The 19,522-nt window shown below is 38.1% G+C and overlaps 1 protein-coding gene across 1 annotated transcript in view; it reads left to right on the top strand.

The window, feature by feature from the left end:
• Positions 1-18,248, top strand: part of sgg (glycogen synthase kinase 3 beta homolog shaggy) — a 299,419-nt gene extending 281,171 nt beyond the window's left edge. Inside the window, exon 9 of the mRNA XM_090381919.1 lies at positions 17,072-18,248. Coding sequence (XP_090238045.1) covers positions 17,072-17,319 — 248 coding nt within the window. The 3' untranslated portion in view covers positions 17,320-18,248. The remainder of the gene's footprint in view (positions 1-17,071) is intronic.
• Positions 18,249-19,522: the final 1,274 nt, after the last annotated feature.

The raw sequence follows: 19,522 nt of genomic DNA, 5'->3' as shown, positions 1-19,522 counted from the left end.
TATGACACAACTTGGAGATTTGGCATCTTAAAAGATCTGCATAGCCTTGGCCTTAGGGGGTAACTCCCCATTTTTATTAAAAACTTTTTAGCCAATTGATCTTTCCAAGTTCATGTGGGATCCTCACTCTCTCGTTCCTTCAGCCAAGAGGAGGGAGTACCACAAGGATCAGTATTAAGTGTCACGCTTTTTGCCATCAAAGTCAATTCCATCACAGAACAACTTCCTCCAACTGTAAACTGTGCCCTCTATGTTGATAACTTTAGTATATTTTGTCAGTCATGCAACATGAGGGTTATTGAAAGACAACTGCAGAAAGCCATTGATCGCCTTAATTCCTGGGCACTTGCTAATGGCTTCAGGTTCTCGCCGGAGAAGACCGTTTGCGTACACTTTTGTCGCAAGCGTAATCTTCATCCTGAACCTGAATTAAGGCTCGGACAAAATGTTATTCCAGTAGTGTCAGACACAAAATTCTTGGGACTTGTGTTTGATAAAAAATTGATCTTTCTCGAACATATTCGTCAACTTCGTACAAAATGCACAAGGGGACTAAATATTCTCCGCTCTCTCTCTCTCCTCCACGCATTGGGGAGCAGATCGATGCACCCTACTGCGGCTTTACCGTGCAATTGTGCAACCCAAATTAGACTACGGAGCCCAGGTATACTCCTCAGCCAGAGACAGTGCCCTTCGATGGCTTGACCCTGTCCATCATCAGGCCATCCGTATCGCTACTGGAGCATATCACACATCTCCTGTCCAGAGCTTATACGTCGAAGCAAACGAACCATCATTATCCCTTCGACGTAAGCAGTTGTCTTTAAACTATGCTTTAAAGTTGAAATCCCTGCCAGACCATCCTACGTGGACATCCGTTTTTGAGCCACGTTGGGAAAACTTGTACAATACCCGTAAGACTGCCAACCGACCTTTTGGCATTCGTGTCCAAGAGCTACTCAGAGAGTTTAACATCATGGTAGACAAGGTTGCACAAACACAAAAAGAAATTCCTCCACCCTGGCATGCTCATCCCCCACCGTGCGACTTTTCCCTTAAGAAATGGGTAAAGTCTGAGACCGCATCATCTGTCTACCAGCAGCTCTACTCTGCACACCAAGTTGAGCACTCAGACTTCCTGCCCGTTTACACAGACGGCTCAAAGTCTGAATCGTGCGTAGGATCTGCTGCTGTCTTTCCGGACACTATAATATCTCAGCAGATTCCTCCTGAATCCAGCATATACACTGCAGAGCTGTATGCTATAGAGCTAGCCTTGGATCACATTCGAACTTGTCAATTCCAAAGGTCAATAATATATTCTGACTCTTTGAGTGTATTACAGGTTTTATTATCTCTGAGACACAATTCTCATCCAGTTCTTTGTCGGGTTCAGCAGAAGATACATTCTCTTCATGAATACAAGTTTTATATCCGCTTCTGCTGGATTCCTAGCCACATTGGGATAAAGGGAAATGATTTGGCTGACGCTGCAGCCAAATCAGCAACACCCACTCATAATCGTTGCCTGTCAGTCCCCTATACAGACTACAGGCAAATAATACGCAACAAGATATATTCCCAATTGCAAGAACTATGGCACAGACAGAGAACAAATAAAGCCTGTAATAGAAACATGGCAGTCTAATCTGCGCAGGAATCGGAGCGAGGAAATTGTTCGTGCTCGACTCCGCATAGGACACAGTCATTTGACACATTCTTTTCCTCTGAGGGCAGATGACCCTCCTATGTGCGAGTCTTGCGACACCGTTTTAACTCTAAAGCATATTTTAATAGATTGCGTTCATTTTACCCATGTTCGCAATATACATTTTACCGCTTTTACTCATCCGACTGAGCCTTATACACTCAGTCAGATTTTATCAGACAACGACCACATGTCGGCGGTTTTTAAATTTTTACAAGCTATTAATATATATACACACATATATAAATAACAATTTGACGAGATAACCTTTTTAAAGGTTACCAGAATTTATCTTTGATGATATTTTAATCGTTTCCTGGCGCAGTATAACAATGGTTGTTTTTGCGCCAATAAAATCAAAATCAAGTTACCAACAGCAAATTCAAAATGGGAAGCATTCAAAGAACTTAAATTGGAAGCTACTAGGCTTTACATACCAACTAAGAAATATTGTTCAAGGTTTAGGCCTAAGTGGATGTCAGATGAACTAATGAGACATATGGCAGAGAAGAAAAATGCATGGGATACATACAAATTAACACGTGACACAGAAGCCTATGATAGATATAGATACAAATTGATCTGTAAACAAGTTACAAAGGAGGTTAGGCAGGCGAAGGCAGATTACAAGAAATCTTTGGCAAGGGATGCAAAGAAAAACAGCAAAGAGTTCTTTACTTATGTAAACTCTAGAAGGAACGGGATGAATCAGGTTGATCCACTCGATATCGATGGGTCAACTGTTGATGATCCTGCTCAGGTAGCTAACAAACTAAATGAATATTTTGCATCGACATTCACACATGAGGAGTTATTCAGCGAGGGGAATGCCAGAGGTGTATTCAGCTCTGACAGTAAGCTAGAGAATCTTGTAATAACTGAGAGTAAAGTGGAGAAGAAATTGTTATAAATACAAGAAAGGCACCTGGGGTGGATGGGATCTATCCAGTTATATTAAAGGAGGCAGCAAAGGAAGTAAGCAAACCCTTAGCCATAATTATGATAGCTTCCTTGGACTCAGGGGAAGTACCCATGGAGTGGAAATGTGCAAATGTGACCCCAATTCACAAAGGAGAATCAAAGGGCGACACAAGTAATTATAGACCTGTTAGTTTAACTTCTGTTCCCCGAAAATTAATGGAGGCACTGGTTAAAGAAGCACTGCAGGATCATTTAGACAAGACTTCAGTTATAGCTCAGACACAGCATGGTTTTTTTAAGGGGAAGTCTTGCCTGACCAATTTGATTGGATACTATGATTCAGTCACAAAAGAACTGGATGCAGGGAATAACTTTGATATTATATATTTGGATCTTAGAAAGGCTTTTGATACTGTTGCACATGGAGACTGCTGCACAAATTGGAGCAGTGTGGCATTAGAGGCAAATTGCTGCTATGGATAAAGGGGTGGTTGAGGGGGAGAAGATAGAGTGGTAATCAATGGATACTGCTCATCGTGGACTAATGTTATTAGTGGAGTCCCTCAGGGTTCAGTATTGGATCCATTATTGTTTTCTGTATTTATAAATGATATCGATGATGGTATATCAAGCTTAATGTCCAAGTTTGCAGACGATACGAAGGTTGGCAGGGTTGTCAAGGACACTACTGACACTATGCTACTGCAACAGGATCTGGAAAGGTTGAGCAGATGGGCTGAGAGGTGGCAAATGAAGTTTAACATTGACAAATGTAAAGTACTACATATGGGAAACAGCAACCCCAGAGCAACGTATCAACTCTGTGGTACTACATTGACAGTGGTAGAGAATGAAAGGGACCTGTGGGTGGTTGTGCAGGCAGATATGAAGTTTTCTGAGTAGTGCAGGCGGGTTGCAAGAGTAGCTCATGGATTATTGTCAATGATATACAGGAATTTTTCCAGCAGGGATAAGGAGGTGATTATTCCCTTGTATAAGGCAATGGTCAGGCCACACCTAGAGTACTGTATACAGGTCTGGAGGCCTCATTTCAAGAAGGATGTAGAGATGCTGGAACGAGTACAGAGAAGGGCAACAAGATTGGTGAATGGAACAAAGATGTGCTCTTACGAAGAAAGGCTTAAGTTTTGCAAATTACAGTGTCTGGAGACTAGGCACCAGCGAGGTGTTCTGATAGAGGTGTATAAAGCCTTGAATGGTTTGAGCATGCTCAGTGCTGATGGGATTCTTCCTCTTGCTCAGAATAATCACCTGAGAGGGCATAAATTCAAATTGAGGAAAGACATATGTAGGATAGACGTGAGGAAATTTGCCTTTAGCCAGCGGGTGATTGGTTGGTGGAACAGACTTCCATCCCTTGTTGTGGAAGTTGATAGCCTAAATAAGTTTAAGGCTCAGCTGGACAGGTATTTCGAACGAACAGAGGTGTGAATTGGAAGTGGTTATTTTTTATTTATTTATTTATTTTATTTTATTTGTTTTTTGGCTGATGCTGCATAAGCTTGCTTTCTTGCATTAAATGCCTCTACTAATGCTAAAATGCTAATCCTATTCATCCAACTTGGAACCCTCCTCATGGAGTATTTTTTTAATGGTATATACGCATTCAAGGCATCTGTGATTGTTTTAAAAGCGTACCACAGTTCAAATGTATTCATTTTCTGCACGATATCTACCCAGTTAATAGAGGCCATGTAGTACCTTAAGGCATCGTAATTTCCTTTTCTGAAATTAAAACCCATTCCTTTGCCCTTTACTTCTGCTACCTCTCTCGTCATCATCCACCGTAGAACCCCGTGATCACTTCCTGCTACTGGTTCCTCTACTGTCAGCCCTGTTATGTCATCCGATTCATTGTGATGATGAGGTCTAGGATATTCTTTTCTCTAGTACTTTCCCTGACATGTTGATACAAATAACAGTCATGTAGTGGATTTAAAAATTTTGTTCCCCATGTCGAGTTTCCTTCCCATTTACTCCAATCTCTATTAGAGGCAAATTGAAATCACCCATAATAAGGCATTGACACTTACTTGCCCATTCCATTTGCATGTAGAGGCTTTTGTCATAATCTTCACAATCACCTGGTCTGTAGATTACTCCTACTCGCATTATACCTTTGTTTCCAACTATCTCACACCATACAGACTCTATACCAGCATGTGAAACATCTGAATCCGGTAAGGCCATTGTCGCACTCAGGCTGCTTCTGATAAGAAGCATTACCCCACCACCCCTTCTATCTACCCTATCCTTCCTAAATACATTATACAAGCCGTGCTTAAACTCATCATCCCCAATTTCCGCGTGGCACCACGTGTCTGTAAGCCCTATTATGTCAGCGTTACTTGTTTTAACAAGCAGTTCGAATTCGCTCATTTTATTGACGACACTTCTAACGTTACTGTATAAACAATTAAGATTTACTGTTCTTATATACAGTAATACCCCGACTTACGCGAACTCGGAGTTACGCGGTTCTTGATTTTTTCGTTTGGCAACGCTGCCACCCACTATCTTCAAGGTCGTTTTTCATATGTTATCGATGTACGTTGCGACGGCGGAGAATGAGAGCGATAGATGAACAAAATTCAACTTTGCTGCTTTTATGTTTTTTATATCAGTGAAGGGGAAACACATTTCACCCTAATAACGTAAAAACCAACACAATTCCAGCTATCGGTATAATCGCAAATGCAATTAGATCGAGTTTACTACCAGTTTATAACAGATTTCACTAGCAGAAACGCAACTGGATTTTTATTGTTTTATGGTAGTAACCCCTAGAAATGTGAGGTGTTAATAGTGTATCTCTGCCTTTATGGTGTTGTTTATTCAGTTGCTACATGCGCGCAGCTTTGTTTATGCGTATCAAGCGTGCCTCCTCGTTTTGTAATTGTGCTTTATTCCCTAAAAATGAGTAAAATACTTAATTAAAAGGTGTGAAAAGGAAGCGTCCTGGTGAAGACACTGCAGATTCAGAGAGAAAAAGAAAAGCAATTATCGATAAACAGAGGCGGACTGGATCAAAAATTCTTACCCGGGAAAATTTATAGTGGCCTCATACTATGGTTTATGGCCAAAATCACACTGGCCCACCGGGGTTTCCCCGGTAAGGCTTATGGCCAGTCCGCCTCTGTCGATAGAGAAAAAATATAAAATTGTGAAACGCTTTGAGCGAAATGAAAGACCATGTGATATTGCACGTGCTACAGGCCTAAACGAAGCAACGGCCAAAAGCACATGACAATTGCAAACTTGACAGGTTGAAAATTGAAAAGGGCTCAATTGTAAAGGGCTTAAAAATTTTAGAAAACATAGACTCCAACGAAGAACGCGTTATAGCTACAAAGCAAGGAATAAAAAAATTATTAGCTTGCTACGAAGAAATTCTGCGTGAAAAAAAGAACGCGCTGTGTCGTCAGACGAATTTGTTAGATTTTATGAAGCCATCGACATCGAAATAACTTTTTAACGTAAGTCATTTGTTTTTTAATACATATTTTGTATTAATATGTATAAAGAACTGCAATTTTATTAATATTTTTCTTCTAAACTAGTGTTTTTGTTAGTCCTTGGTCCCAATTAAGCAAAATTTATATGTATTTATATGCAAAGTTGTACCCCGACTTACGCGAATTCGACTTACGCGATTTTCGTTGGACCCACCTATCGCGTAACTTCGGGGTATTACTGTATTTAACAACCCTAATACAACCCTTGAAGTTTTTTATGCTCTCTTCCCTGATATTAGCTACCTGCTCACATGAAACGTTTCTGCCCCCAGAACATCTAGATAATACGTCCAGTTGGGGTAACAGATAAGAACTCTTAAGGAATGCAAGAGTTACTTTGACCAATATTATCAGATAAACGCGTGTCAGTATTACCCACATCCCCCCTAACTAGCAGTTTCCCTGAACCTTTAAGGTATCCTCAATAATACTGGCAAAAACTTTTGCACCACCTTTGTTTAAGTGTATGCCGCCTCTACAAAAGAAATTCCTGCTACCTACAAGTGTGGGCTATGCCGATAGAAATTTCCCCCCTAAAGGCTTGCAGATTCCTTCAAGTCTTGAGTTAATTCACAAGGCTCTTAACATATAATCCCTCCTATCGTGTCTGGGCAGAATTGCAGACACATAGACATTGTGGCCTAGCTCGCAGCATTTCCTCAGCATGGTCCTGTATTTTTCCAACAAATCATCAGATCGTGTACGTTTAATATCATTAGTCCCCACATGAATAATAATATTCTCTTTACCCCCTTTAAAATCTGACAATCTGTTGGTGACATCATCAATAGTTGCTCCCGGCAGACATACCCTGGTTCTACTTCACCTGTCCTTATTACAAAAAATATTCCCCGTTTCCCTGACAATGGAGTCTCCTAATAAAACAATGTCCTTTTTAACCAGAGTAGTTTGCACTTGGTTTTTCTGTTTTGAGGCTCGAATCGGGTGTGCATCACTTGGTAAACTGCTGGAGTCTTGAGTCCCTGACGAGCTCCCAGATGCATTAATCTCGAGGGCAAGCACCTTTTTTTTTCAGGGACTCAAATTGTTCCATCAGTGCACCAAATTGTAATTTAAGATCGGTGCACTCCTTACATCGATCACAAAGAAAACAATCCCCAGGTGAGGTAGGATTAGTCACCAGGTCGACCTTGAAAAAGATTTCACAGGTTCCACAACGGATTAAATCATTACTCACACGTAAATCGCCATCGGCTATTTCCGTGTGAGTCACGATACCCTGTGACGTGTTTAAATATCAATGAAAGTTAACTTTAAAAAATTATATCTATAATATTATTAAAATCAAACTGTTACAGGAAAACCTATAACAAAATAATCCAACAATATCTAAATAAATCAAATATTTAAAAGCACTATCCAAAAGTAAACCACTTAACTGAGGAGCCCTGACTAAGTGCGTCTGCTCACCTCGAATGCCAACACTCAGTTTACCAATTTACCAAAGTCACTGCAAATTTGTGATCTGTCAGTCAGGTGGGAACTGATTACTCCATTATTTTAGTATGCAGGGATATGAGCGATGGAGTAATCAGTTTCTTGAAGATCACTTTTCTGGCTCTTTTCTCTGAAGAGTTGTACAGTTGTCATAGAACCATTTTATAGCATTCCTGATTCACTGTTGTACCATATGGGACATATTCATAATGAACAATGCTCTGTGGGACAAAAATGAGATAAGTATGATATTCACATTTGATTGAGATTGCCTTGCTTTTTTGGGCCTTGGAAGATACTGAATCGTTCATAAAAGACTAGGCTTTTGTTTCCAGATCACAGCTGTATATCCACAATGTCACCAATAGTAATGGAAGAAACAGGTGTGGTTTCAGCAGTGAGGTTCTGAGGCACAAACTTGTGAGAAATGCATTACATTCCCAAAACTTGAGTTAAAATTGATTAACATGTCACATAAGAAATACTAATTTCATGAGCAACTGCACAGATCAGATCATAATCATGAGCAATTGAATCACTGGTTTTTGAAGTTTCTAGAGCAAGAATCATCTTCAATGTACAAGTGGCTCATTTGAACTTTGTGAACTATTGAAAACTCTTCAAACAATTTATGGAATATTCTCCAAAAGTTATGTTTAGAATTTTATGTAAATTCCCTCAGTAAAATCGCTCCTTTTAAAATTGAAAAAACATATAAAACACCTTCAATTCAACATGCACTAATTCAGATTGACTGTTGATAAATGGATGATCCACCTCCATATAGATAAGTTACCGAACTTTACAAGTCAGAAATCACTATGACACAATTTCAAGATACAAAGTCTCATATGTTGCATGTGTAAGTTCCTTTTGTGCTTGATTTTATACAAAATTGCACTATTAATTTTTTACCCTCTATTATGAATGTGTGTACTTAATGCTGTGTGTCCTATGATTTCAGCGCCTTCATCTGGGGCCAGCCGCCAAAATCAAAGGGAAAAAAACGGCAAGAAGTACAGCCTCTGTTTCTGACATGAAATATACGCAGTATGTGGAAGTTCAGTATTAAAGATAAGGGTTAAAATTTAAATTTAAGTCATATTGCTTGCGTATATTTCATGGCTGACCCGACAGAGGCAGAATGCAAAGATTAAGAAGAAGTAGAATAACTTATTCTGATAACTGAGGTTTAGTAGGTATATAATTGTAAAGAAGGTCTGTACTGCAGAGGAGGGTAATGAAAAGTAGCATAAACTTGTTCTGAAGTATTTCTGGTATAAGATAGCAACTCCCCATGTAAGAAATCGGAAAGTTAAGGAAATAATCAAAATTAAAATAATGTAAAGTACAGGTAGTTCTCGACTTTACAAGTTAATTTGTTCCTAGTTAATTATTCCCAGTAAAGCGGGAATTTATTTCCCATAGACATAAGGTTAAAAATAGGGGTTACGTTCTGAACAATAAAATTAGTTAGCTAGTTACTATATGTTTAAACAATGATTGATTTATTGAAAGAAATGAAAACATAGCCTGCAAAATCAAGCAAATTATAATAATAGAGAAATTATTTACGAATTACAAACGTTAAAGAATGTTTATTCTTCATCGTCATCATCGACTAAATGCACACTCGTTGATCAGACATTATTGGCTCGGCACTCGGTTTGTTGCACAAGGAGTCGTCTTCTTCAGAAATGTTTCAAGAGATGTTTGTTTCCAAGATAATTTCTCTTTTAATCATAAATTTTACAATTGCATTTATAAGCATTTTTTTAACGGCGCACACAAATTTCAACTAACAAGATTTGCGTGGAGTAACAAAGTTTACGAAGCTTTAAAAAAAAAGGAATGAAGAGAAGATTCTGAAAATATATTTGTTTTTTATACGATTGAATATTTCAGTAAAGGGCAAACATGTTTCACCATAATAACGTAAAACGTAAAAAACCACAATTCCAGCTATCGGTATTTTTGCAAATGCAAGAAGGTAGAGTTTACTACCCATTTATAATTGCTTGCAGTAAATAACAGAAAAGCCCAATAAACTGGAAAGTGTAAATTGTTTTTATTGTTTTATGGTAGTGACCTCCAGAAATGTGCTTTAGAAAAATATCACAAGGCATTTAAAATTGATTCTTATAACGGAACATATGATAATAATGAAAGTGTAGTGCATTTGAATTGATAACTAATACAGTTTACGAACCACTCTCACAACCTTTTATATGGCCTTAAGGTCATGCTTGTGACCTTAAAAGTGACATTATAGAGAGAGAGAGAGAGAGAGAGATAAATAGCTTAGTTATACAGCAAAAATTTCAACTTCCAAGATCTTGAAACGAATTACCAGAAAACAGTGTTATTGGGTTCATATTACGGTAATTTAACGATACGATGGTGTCTCTGGAACTGATTAATATCATAAAGCTGGGTACACTGTATTGTATAGCTACGCATGTGGTATGTAGTGCAGTAGTTATGAATGTTTAACATTAATTTTTTGCAATTAATGTTCATATTTTCGATTTTGTTGATACTTGGGGGAAAAAAACTTGTAAACCCTGGAACTTGTAAAGCGAGAACTGCCTGTTAAATAAATTATGCTGGCTACCCCGCTTGTCATCAGTTAGAAACTAAGGTTAAATTAAATTTAATTTTGAATGTGTAATAGGGGTAGGTATTAAACATGTGAAGTAATGCATCCCAAGATAGAAAGGAGTAAAAAGCTTGCAAAGTAGCGTTAAATAGTCACTAAACTTTGTTTATGCAAGAACAGGTTTACAGCAGAAAAGGAGTATATCGAATATTAAAAATATATAGAAAGGTAGGAAAGCATAAAAAAAGAATACAGAAGAAGACACAAATAAATCTTGTTGGGCAGTTCAGGGTTGCTATTCCTGTTCCTATAGTAGGACCCTGAACATAGTTCTGCGAGAATACTTCAGTGGGGCGCCTCCGTAGCCAGGTGGGAAGGAGCAGCAGTGCGTAGCACACGCTTCTTGATTAGACCGGGGTTCGAGCCCGTCACCACCAAATACGGAGGATGCGGAAAGGTCAGGGAATGACCACCGCATATCCCCAGAGCAATATGGCCTTAGTTGCTAATGCTCCTAAAAACCAAATAACAAAAACAAACAAAAAATACTTCAGTGTTTAAGCCAGTTGTGTGGTATATAAAATTATAAAAAGATAAAAAAGTTAAAAAAAAAAAAATGAATAATAAAAATAAAATAATAATAATATACTCATTGGTAGGCCAATTAGTGGATACAAGTCTTGTATGTTTGTAAGACACCAAAGAAGCCAGGAATATAGACTATACATTCTGTACTGATATTCTATAGCCTAGCAGCTTTAGGATATCAGTTAGCCATGATATTATATCAGTGGTGTAATTAATCAACTTTTTATATTCAATAATAATGAGCGCTTTTTTGATATGGTAATACAGGTAGGCTGTAGGAAACTGGTTGTATACAAGCTTATTGTTGAAGTGCCTGATTTGTTATTTTTTGCTATTGCATATAGTAGCTACTCTAATGCGTTGAGACAATGATATTAGCACATATCTTTTTGAAGATACGGTGGTACCTTGGTTTGCGAGCATAACTCGTTCCAGAAACGTGCTCGTAATCCAAAGCACTCGTATATCAAAGCAAATTTCCCCATAAGAAATAATGGAAACCCAGATGATTTGTTCCAAAACTCACAAATATTCATATACTGTAAAAATGATTAATACAAAATACATACCTTTTTATATTTTTAAAAGAAATCGAATTTATTAATTATTGGGTAGGACGACTTTCACTGTCACTAACAGAATCACTACTATCTGTTGACTTTTTCTTTTTGTGCGACTTTAACAAGGAACCTCTCCAATGACACTTGCTTTTGCCTCCTTTTGAGGATTTCATGGAAATGTGACATTGCATTGTCGTTAAACAGATTCATCGCTCGCACTGCCACAGCCTTACTCGGGTGGTGCTTTTCTACAAAATTTTGCACTGTTTCCCACATTTTACACACCTCGCTAATCTCATTTGAAGAGAGGGATGTCTCCATTTTTTTCTCCTCCTCCTCAGACGAGATCTCCTCCATAACCTCTTGCTGTTGCTCGCAGTGCAGATCCATCAGTTCGCCGGTGGTAAACTCCTGGCCATATTCCTCCACCAGCTCTTGAATGTCATCTTTATTCACCTCCAGTCCCATGGTCGTCCCCAAGGACACAATTTCATCGACAACTGGCAGCTCCTGTTCATGAGCAAACCCCTCAACGCAATCAGACCACAGTTTTCTCCAAGCAGAATTGAGGGTTCTCTTGGTGGCCCCATCCCAGGCTTTATCGATGATTTTGAGGTCAGTTTACGATGTGTAAATGATTTTTCCAACACTCTCAGAGGGTAAGGTTAGTTCCTTCGGTCACTTCGAAGCATCGTTGAAATAGCGCCTTGATGTAAAGCTTTTTAAAGTTTGAAATGACCTGCTGATCCATGGGCTGGAGTAATGGAGTAGTGTTGGGAGGAAGGAACTGGACCTTAATGAATTCAAATTCTTCCAGTAAGTCGTTCTCAAGGTCTGGAGGATGAGCAGGAGCATTATCCATAACCAGCAAGACTTTGAGTGGCAGTTTTTTTTCTAAAAGGTATTTCTTCACTGCAGGACCGAAGACCTCGTTGAGCCACTCAACGAACAAGATACGAGTGACCCAAGCCTTGCTGTTGGACCTCCACGTAACGGTTAACTGGCTCTTCTGCACCTTGCATTTCTTGAAGGCTCGTGGATTCTCGGAATGATACACGAGCAGGGGCTTGACTTTGAAATCACCGCTTGCATTAGCACACAGCAAGAGGGTGAGACGGTCTTTCATGGGCTTGTGACCGAGCATTGCATTCTCTTCTGCTGTAATGTAGGTCTTCTTTGGCATCTTTTTCCAAAAAAGCCCCGTCTCATCGCAATTAAAAACTTGCTGCGGCTGGTAACACTCAGAAACCATGAGCTTCTGGAACTCGGCAACTAACGCCTCAGCTGCCTTAGCGTCCGAACTCGCAGCCTGTCCGTGCCTCACAACACTATGGATGCCACTTCCCCTCTTAAAGTTATCAAACCATCCCCTGCTCGCCTTGAAGCTTTCTTCGTTTTCTGTAGATGTACCTGGCTGTTTGCTTACGAGGTCGGCGTACAAGGCCTTTCCCTTTTCACAGATCAAGTTCTCGGTCACAGTATCACCCGCTAGTTGCTTCTCGTTTATCCACACCAAAAGCAACTTTTCTGCATCTTCCAGAATACGTGGCCGTTGCTTTGATATTCTCGTGGCTCCTTTTGCTAAATCTAGTCCCCTTAGTTCTTCTTTCTTCTTTAATATTGTGCAAATTGTTGATGTAGACTTCTTATAAAATCTTGCGATGGCGGCCACTTTCATACCTTGTTCGTGCTTCTCGATGATTTCCTTAACTTCTACTATAATCATCTCCTTCTTCTTACCACCTTCCTTTTCAACCCTTTTCTTCATTGGGGCCATTTTCGTAGTGCACAGTTAATAAATGACAGTCACTAAATTTGAACACAAAAAAAAATCATACACGTGGTCACAATGCTAGCACGAATGTTCACTACAATGTTGACTTTATACGAATGAGGTATGCCGACTGAGACCAAGCATGTGAGATGATTAACCACAATCCCGAGCAGCACGTGATCACGTGACGCTTGGCAGACAGTTTTTAGGAAATAAAGCACAATTACAAAATGAGGAGGCACCCTTGATACACATAAACAAAGCTGCGCACGTGTAGCAACTGAATAAACAACACCATAAATGCAGAGATACACTATTAACACCTCACATTTTCCTAAAGCACATTTCTAGGGGTTACTACATAAAACAATAAAAACAATTTCCAGTTTCATTTCTGCTAGTGGAATCTGTTATAAACTGGTAGTAAACTCGATCTAATTGCATTTGCGATTATACCGATAGCTGGAATTGTGTTGGTTTTTATGTTATTATGGTGAAATGTGTTTCCCCTTCACTGATATAAAAAACATAAATACATTTTCAGAATCTTCTCTTCATTCCTATCGTGTTGCGTTCGGTTGGGGTGATTCTGTGTTCGACTGCCATTTCTTGTAAACACAAAGGCGAATCGTGCATAAGCGAATTCGGTTCGTGTTATATAAGATATCGTTCCCCTATTTATAAATCGTGTAGTGTAAACACGTGTTATACGAGGACTTAACAAGTTAAAATTTATTAAAAATTTTTGCTCGTCTTGCAAAACACTCGCAGACCAAGTTACTCGCAATCGAAGGTTCCACTGTATTAGAATGTCAATGCGTGAAGTAATGACATTGAAGTCGAGGGCTTCCCCTTTATTGTATATGTTGACTGTGGTTTGAGGGTTATTAAGATCTATATCTAAATCACAGTAGTTGTCTGCAAGGTTATTATTATTGGTTTTTTCCAAGGTGAGTTCTTCAGGATATATATTGGCATGATCTTGTAGTAAGTTGGGGCAATATGCTACAAATAATTCGTCTATGTACCTAAACAAGCAGATTTTTGGAGACTGAGGTTTCATACCAGTACAGGTATAGATTTGCAATGATACTACTGGCAGGGCTACCAATAGGGGTACCTATGGTTTGTTGGTTTACAATCTATTATACAGATTATTTAGGACAAGCTTCAGATTAACTTCATTAATGCTGGTGAATAAGCTATGGAAATCAAAGGTTTGTATATGGGATATATTGCTGTTATGCAATGCTTTTAAAATGGTGATAATCCTGCTGTCAGGTAGAATGTTAATGATGGGTTTCAGTAACTGTTCCAAAGTCTTGCCAGGTTTGTATGCACAGCTGCACTTGCATGAAGTAATAAATCGGAAACCTATTGGAACTTAGGTATGAAGTATATGTATGGAAAATTATAATTATTAATATTGAGTTTTAATTTTTTGTTGATAGCTATTAACTTTTGTTATGATATTACCATTATTGGTCATAGGCTTGTATGTTTCACTAGAATTGAGTTCAGCTTTTAGTGTATGAAAGTATAGTTGCTGGCAGCTTTGTTTGTTTGTTATTTGGTTTTTAGGAGCATTAGCAACCAAGGCCATATTGCTCTGGGATATGCGGTGGTCATTCCCTGACCTTTCCGCATTCTCCGTATTTGGTGGTGACTGGCTCGAACCCCAGTCTAATCAAGAAGCGTGTTCTACGCACTGCTGCTCTTTCCCACCTGGCTATGGAGACGCCCTGGCAGCTTTGTCTACTGGGGTGATGATAAACCAGTCATGCAGCTCTGATAATTGTTTTTAAGTATGGAGATATTGCAGCTGATAGTGGCAGGTGGAGAATCATGTGATTTTAAGGCTTTATAATTATTTATTAGTTCTGATGACACAGTATTTATCCACATGCGGAAAGATTCGATAGGTGGTTGTATTTATAAGCTATCATGAAGCTGTAGTTGAGGAGGTCATGATTCAACTGCTTTTTGAATGTGGTTAGGCTGGTTTTTATATAAAACCTAAATTTGTAAGCATAAGAAAGAATCTTTCTCAGATCCTGGTAAGGTATTATATCCAGGTTACCAGCTATTATATGCCCATGATGGAGATTAACATAAGGCTGTAATTTGGCCTTGTGGCAAATGCATTTGTTGGTGTCTGGTTCTTCTATATCCATATTGGTGCTAACCAGGCTAGCCGGGTGGGTAAAAAAAAAGTAAGTGTATTCGTGTCTAGCGGCACCGGGGGTTTCCCCCAACTCTGCGTTGCTTTCATTGTAGGTGTAACGGTTCACTGTAGAGGCCAGAGATTTAAAAGTGTATGGATTTTGTAAGTGTACTGTTGTGTATCGTTGTTCTTCTGGCCATTTAGCCACTAGACCCATGCTGGGGCCCAACGTTGTCCGCACTTAGCCTCGTGGAGGCAGACCAGGTACCAAGTAGTTGATATTTTACTCTGGCAGGCCCTGCCACCTAGTTTCCTGAGGTTTCAGTGGCTATGGCCTAAAAAAAATATAAATAATAAATTTAAAAAATAATAAAATAAAATAATCGCTGAAAAAGGTTTAAGCTGAAAGAGTTTTGCGTGTGTGGTTTGAATTTGGACATATTTGGACAGCCGGGTGGGTAAAGTGCCTGCCTGGCAACCCAAAGAGCTTGGATCAGAGTACTGCAAAAACCTTGGGAGGTGCATTATGGCCACAGAAGCCGATGTGCCAGCAACTAACTAAAAAAAAAAAAAAAAAAAAAAATCCATAATTGGTAGCAAAAGATTTGTAATTACAGGCCAGAAGGCCAAAAGGTTAAGTATATCTGTATCTTTGATTTTTATATTTTGGCAGTTGGCCGGAAGGAGATCTGTATATGAGTTAATGCAATGGTTTATATTGATGCATTTCATGGTGGCATTATGAAATTTTAGTATGCTGGTAGACTGTTCCTTATTAATATTATAATTTAATGATTTTAGCTTAAATTTACAAATGTCACTTAACAGGTGGAATAGGTGTCTCGATTTGAAATCATAACTGTGGATGAATTTATATAATGTTTTTTGTACACTGTTTTGTACTGAATAGCAGATTATGTATCTGCTGCACCTCTATGTCATTATTATCCCAATTGGTTATAGTCTGGGCAAAGCTGCCTAGTTTGTGTTTGTTTAAATTATTTATTGATTCTAGGTTTGCTTTTTTTTTTTTTTTGTTATGCTATCTTGTACCATAAATACTTCAGAACAGATTTACACCGGCAACCCAAAGGTTGCGGGTTCGATTCCCGCCTCGGGCTTGGATCAAAGTACTGCAAAAACCTTGGGAGGTGCAATATGGCCACAGAAGCCGATGCGCCAACAACTACCAAATCAAAAAAAAAAAAAAAAACAGATTTACACCACTTTTTATTACCCTCCTTTGCAGTAGAGACATTCTCTATGATTATATACCTACTCGACCTCAGTAAGTTATCCTACTTCCTCTTAATCTTTCATTCTGCCTCTGTTGCGTCAGCATGAAATATACGTAAGCCATACAACTTAAATTTAAATTTTAACCCTTATCTTCAATACTAAACTTCCACATGTTGCATATATTTCATATCAGAAACAGAGGCTGTACTTCTTGCCATTTTTTCCTTTGATTTCGGCGGCTGTCCCAGATGAAGGCGCTGAAATCATAAGACACACAGCATTAAGTACTTCTAATTATTTATTATCACCACCTTTCTCTTTTTGTTCTCCGTAATTACAGTTTCAGTTCTGTTAGCACTTTGACACTATCTACCTACCTTTTTACTCTCCACTTATGTATCCATTAATTAATGAATTAGTAATATTTTATACTGTTCTTATAAAAAGTTATATATATCTTTAATTCTTACTGAAATATGTGTCATTATTTTATTTATTATATTTTTCCTCCCTCTCTTTCTCAGAACTGAAGATTCAGCCTTCATTAAACTCTATATTGATCCCTCCTCACATGCGTAATAGTACTGGTAATCCTCATGGTCCCTCTGGTGGAAATCCAGGAAGTAGCAGTGACAGCAGCAATCCCCATGGATCTCCAGCTCTAGGTGGAGCCAGTTCTCTAGCTGAGATGCCCAACTCTGTTTCTCTGGCGGGTTCAGGGGCAGAAGCCACATCCCAGGTGGGAACCTCTACTCCCACTGCCACTGCATGACATTCAGTTGGTTTAACAAGGGCAAAGGCAGCTATGCCTATTGACAAATGGCTTGATTTGACAAGTGAATATATAAACAGGAGGACACAAAGAGGCAAGAAGAAAGCTGAAATAATGACTTTTAGCACAGCCAATTAAGCGTCCGTACTACAGACCAACCACCAAGGCTTGCCCCTTGTCCCTTGTAATTCCTAGTGAGGTTTGTGTACGTTATGACAACAGCAACAACAAAACTGTGCCTGCCTCTGTGCAGCAAGCTGTAAATATGCTGGCGTGCTCCTGGTTCCCCAATAGAAGACTTTCTTTTCTTTTTATTTTATCTTATTTTATTATTATTTTTTTTTTTTTTTTGTTTGTGCAGACCTGTGTGCACACACACACATGTACGTATGAATGTATGCCTGTGCTTGTACGGATGTGAGTATGCATGTGTTATAGCTTATACGTATACTTGGTTATTAGTGTTATTTCAAAAAATAATAAAAAAAAGTACTGGTCAGACATCTCAGTTACGTGTAACTTGGATTTGGGGACTATATTGTAAGAATATAGTATTTGATTGAATCTGAGATGGTGAACAAACTCAGCTGTTCAGCTTCAGTAGGCTTTCTCCAGTTAGGCTCAAAGTAGCAGTTTCTTCTTCCACTACATGCCTATATCTGTACATTAGTCCGTTTGAGCCTAAGTAAATACCATAGTCTCCTTTCCTTTTTTATATATACACACACACACAAAATAAATACCTTTATGCTGTGTAAATTATGACTTGTTGCTTTAAAGTTAGAACCTGTTTGATAAGCTGACTTTGTTCACTCATTCAATGTAATTTAAGCAGAGGTTTGTAAATCCCCTCTTTTTCCTTCTCCTTCTCTGCTTCCTCATTCTCTTAGACTTGTCCTGTCATTCAAAATATTTCTGATCATTGCATTCATATGCCAAACTTTATTCATTGAAGACAGTAAAAAGAAGGAAAATATTTAAATAAAATAAGTTTTTAAATTGGGAGTTTTGTTGGCTAAGTGTCAATAAAGCATCAGACATCATAATTGTTGTTGTTGTTGTTTTTTTTTTTTTTTTTAATCTCCTTCTTTTTGCTTGAGAATCTTGTTACATAACTGATTTAGGAGTGAGTTGCTGTTAATAATACTCCAAGACTGAAACATGCTCATTTCAGTTGTCTCTATTGTCTGTATCTATGCATAACTATACATTTGAAAACTGTAGACTCAACTTCTGTAATTTTGCTGAGAATTGAATAACTCTTGTCTTTGTGCATCATTTATTGTTCCAGGATAATTACAGAAATGGTGTTAGTTTAAGGTAAGATTTGAACAGATGTGTACCTAAAGTAATAGTGTTTAAAAGTATAAGTGTGTTTATATCATTTATTTATAATGAACAAAAGATACACATAAATAAATGCTTTATTTTGATGATCTTTATGAATGGGGAAGTAAATATAATTTTTACACTAAATTTACTTTTAAGCTCGGGTTGTTTTTAAATATTTTACAAAGTGTACTGTTCATTTAATTAGGATGAAGATAAAACATACACTTAGATTTGCACTTGTCAGCTTTTCTCATTCACAGTCAGAATGAAGTAATTTCAAATGTGGTAATTAAGAGATTTATAGAGGCTTGTAGAACTTTGATCTAATTACAAAAGGAATCTTCATACCTTACAGTATTTCACTTAAATTTTTTTAAAATAAGCTGTTAGCCACATCGGGTGTTGTCACGAGTGAGAAGCACCAGAATTAATTGTAGTACACTTAGAAACAAAATGAGAGTTCACACATATACTAATCAGTACTGCATGTTGCAGTCAATATTTATTAGATTGCCTATGGACCATTAATATGCTACAGTACAAAAAGGCATCTCACTCCTAACCTTGTGAATTGTGAATAGTTAAAATTTGTCCTCATGATTAAATAAATGTGTGAAGATATTATTAATCTTTTAATTTGACTTAGCCTGGAGGTAAATGGCATGTAAAGTTAATGTTTTAACTTCTGTGTTGTCTTTTTTTTTTTTTTTTTTTTTTTGTTTTTTTAAATTACTTTCAATGTATAGTAACATTGTGTAGACACAATTTTCAGTGATTTTTGGCAGTCAGACGTGTAGGATAATCTTTCATATACTGCCTTAAAGTGAAATACTGTGTCTACTATATTTTTAGGTAATCCAAAATTTTATCT

Source organism: Mastigoproctus giganteus, chromosome 9 (assembly GCF_048544385.1).
Source record: "Mastigoproctus giganteus isolate SK-2022 chromosome 9, ASM4854438v1, whole genome shotgun sequence".
Taxonomy (NCBI): Eukaryota; Metazoa; Arthropoda; class Arachnida; order Uropygi; family Thelyphonidae; genus Mastigoproctus; species Mastigoproctus giganteus.
The sequence above is the reverse complement of the archived record's forward strand: the minus strand, read 5'-3'. Positions and strand labels throughout refer to the sequence as shown.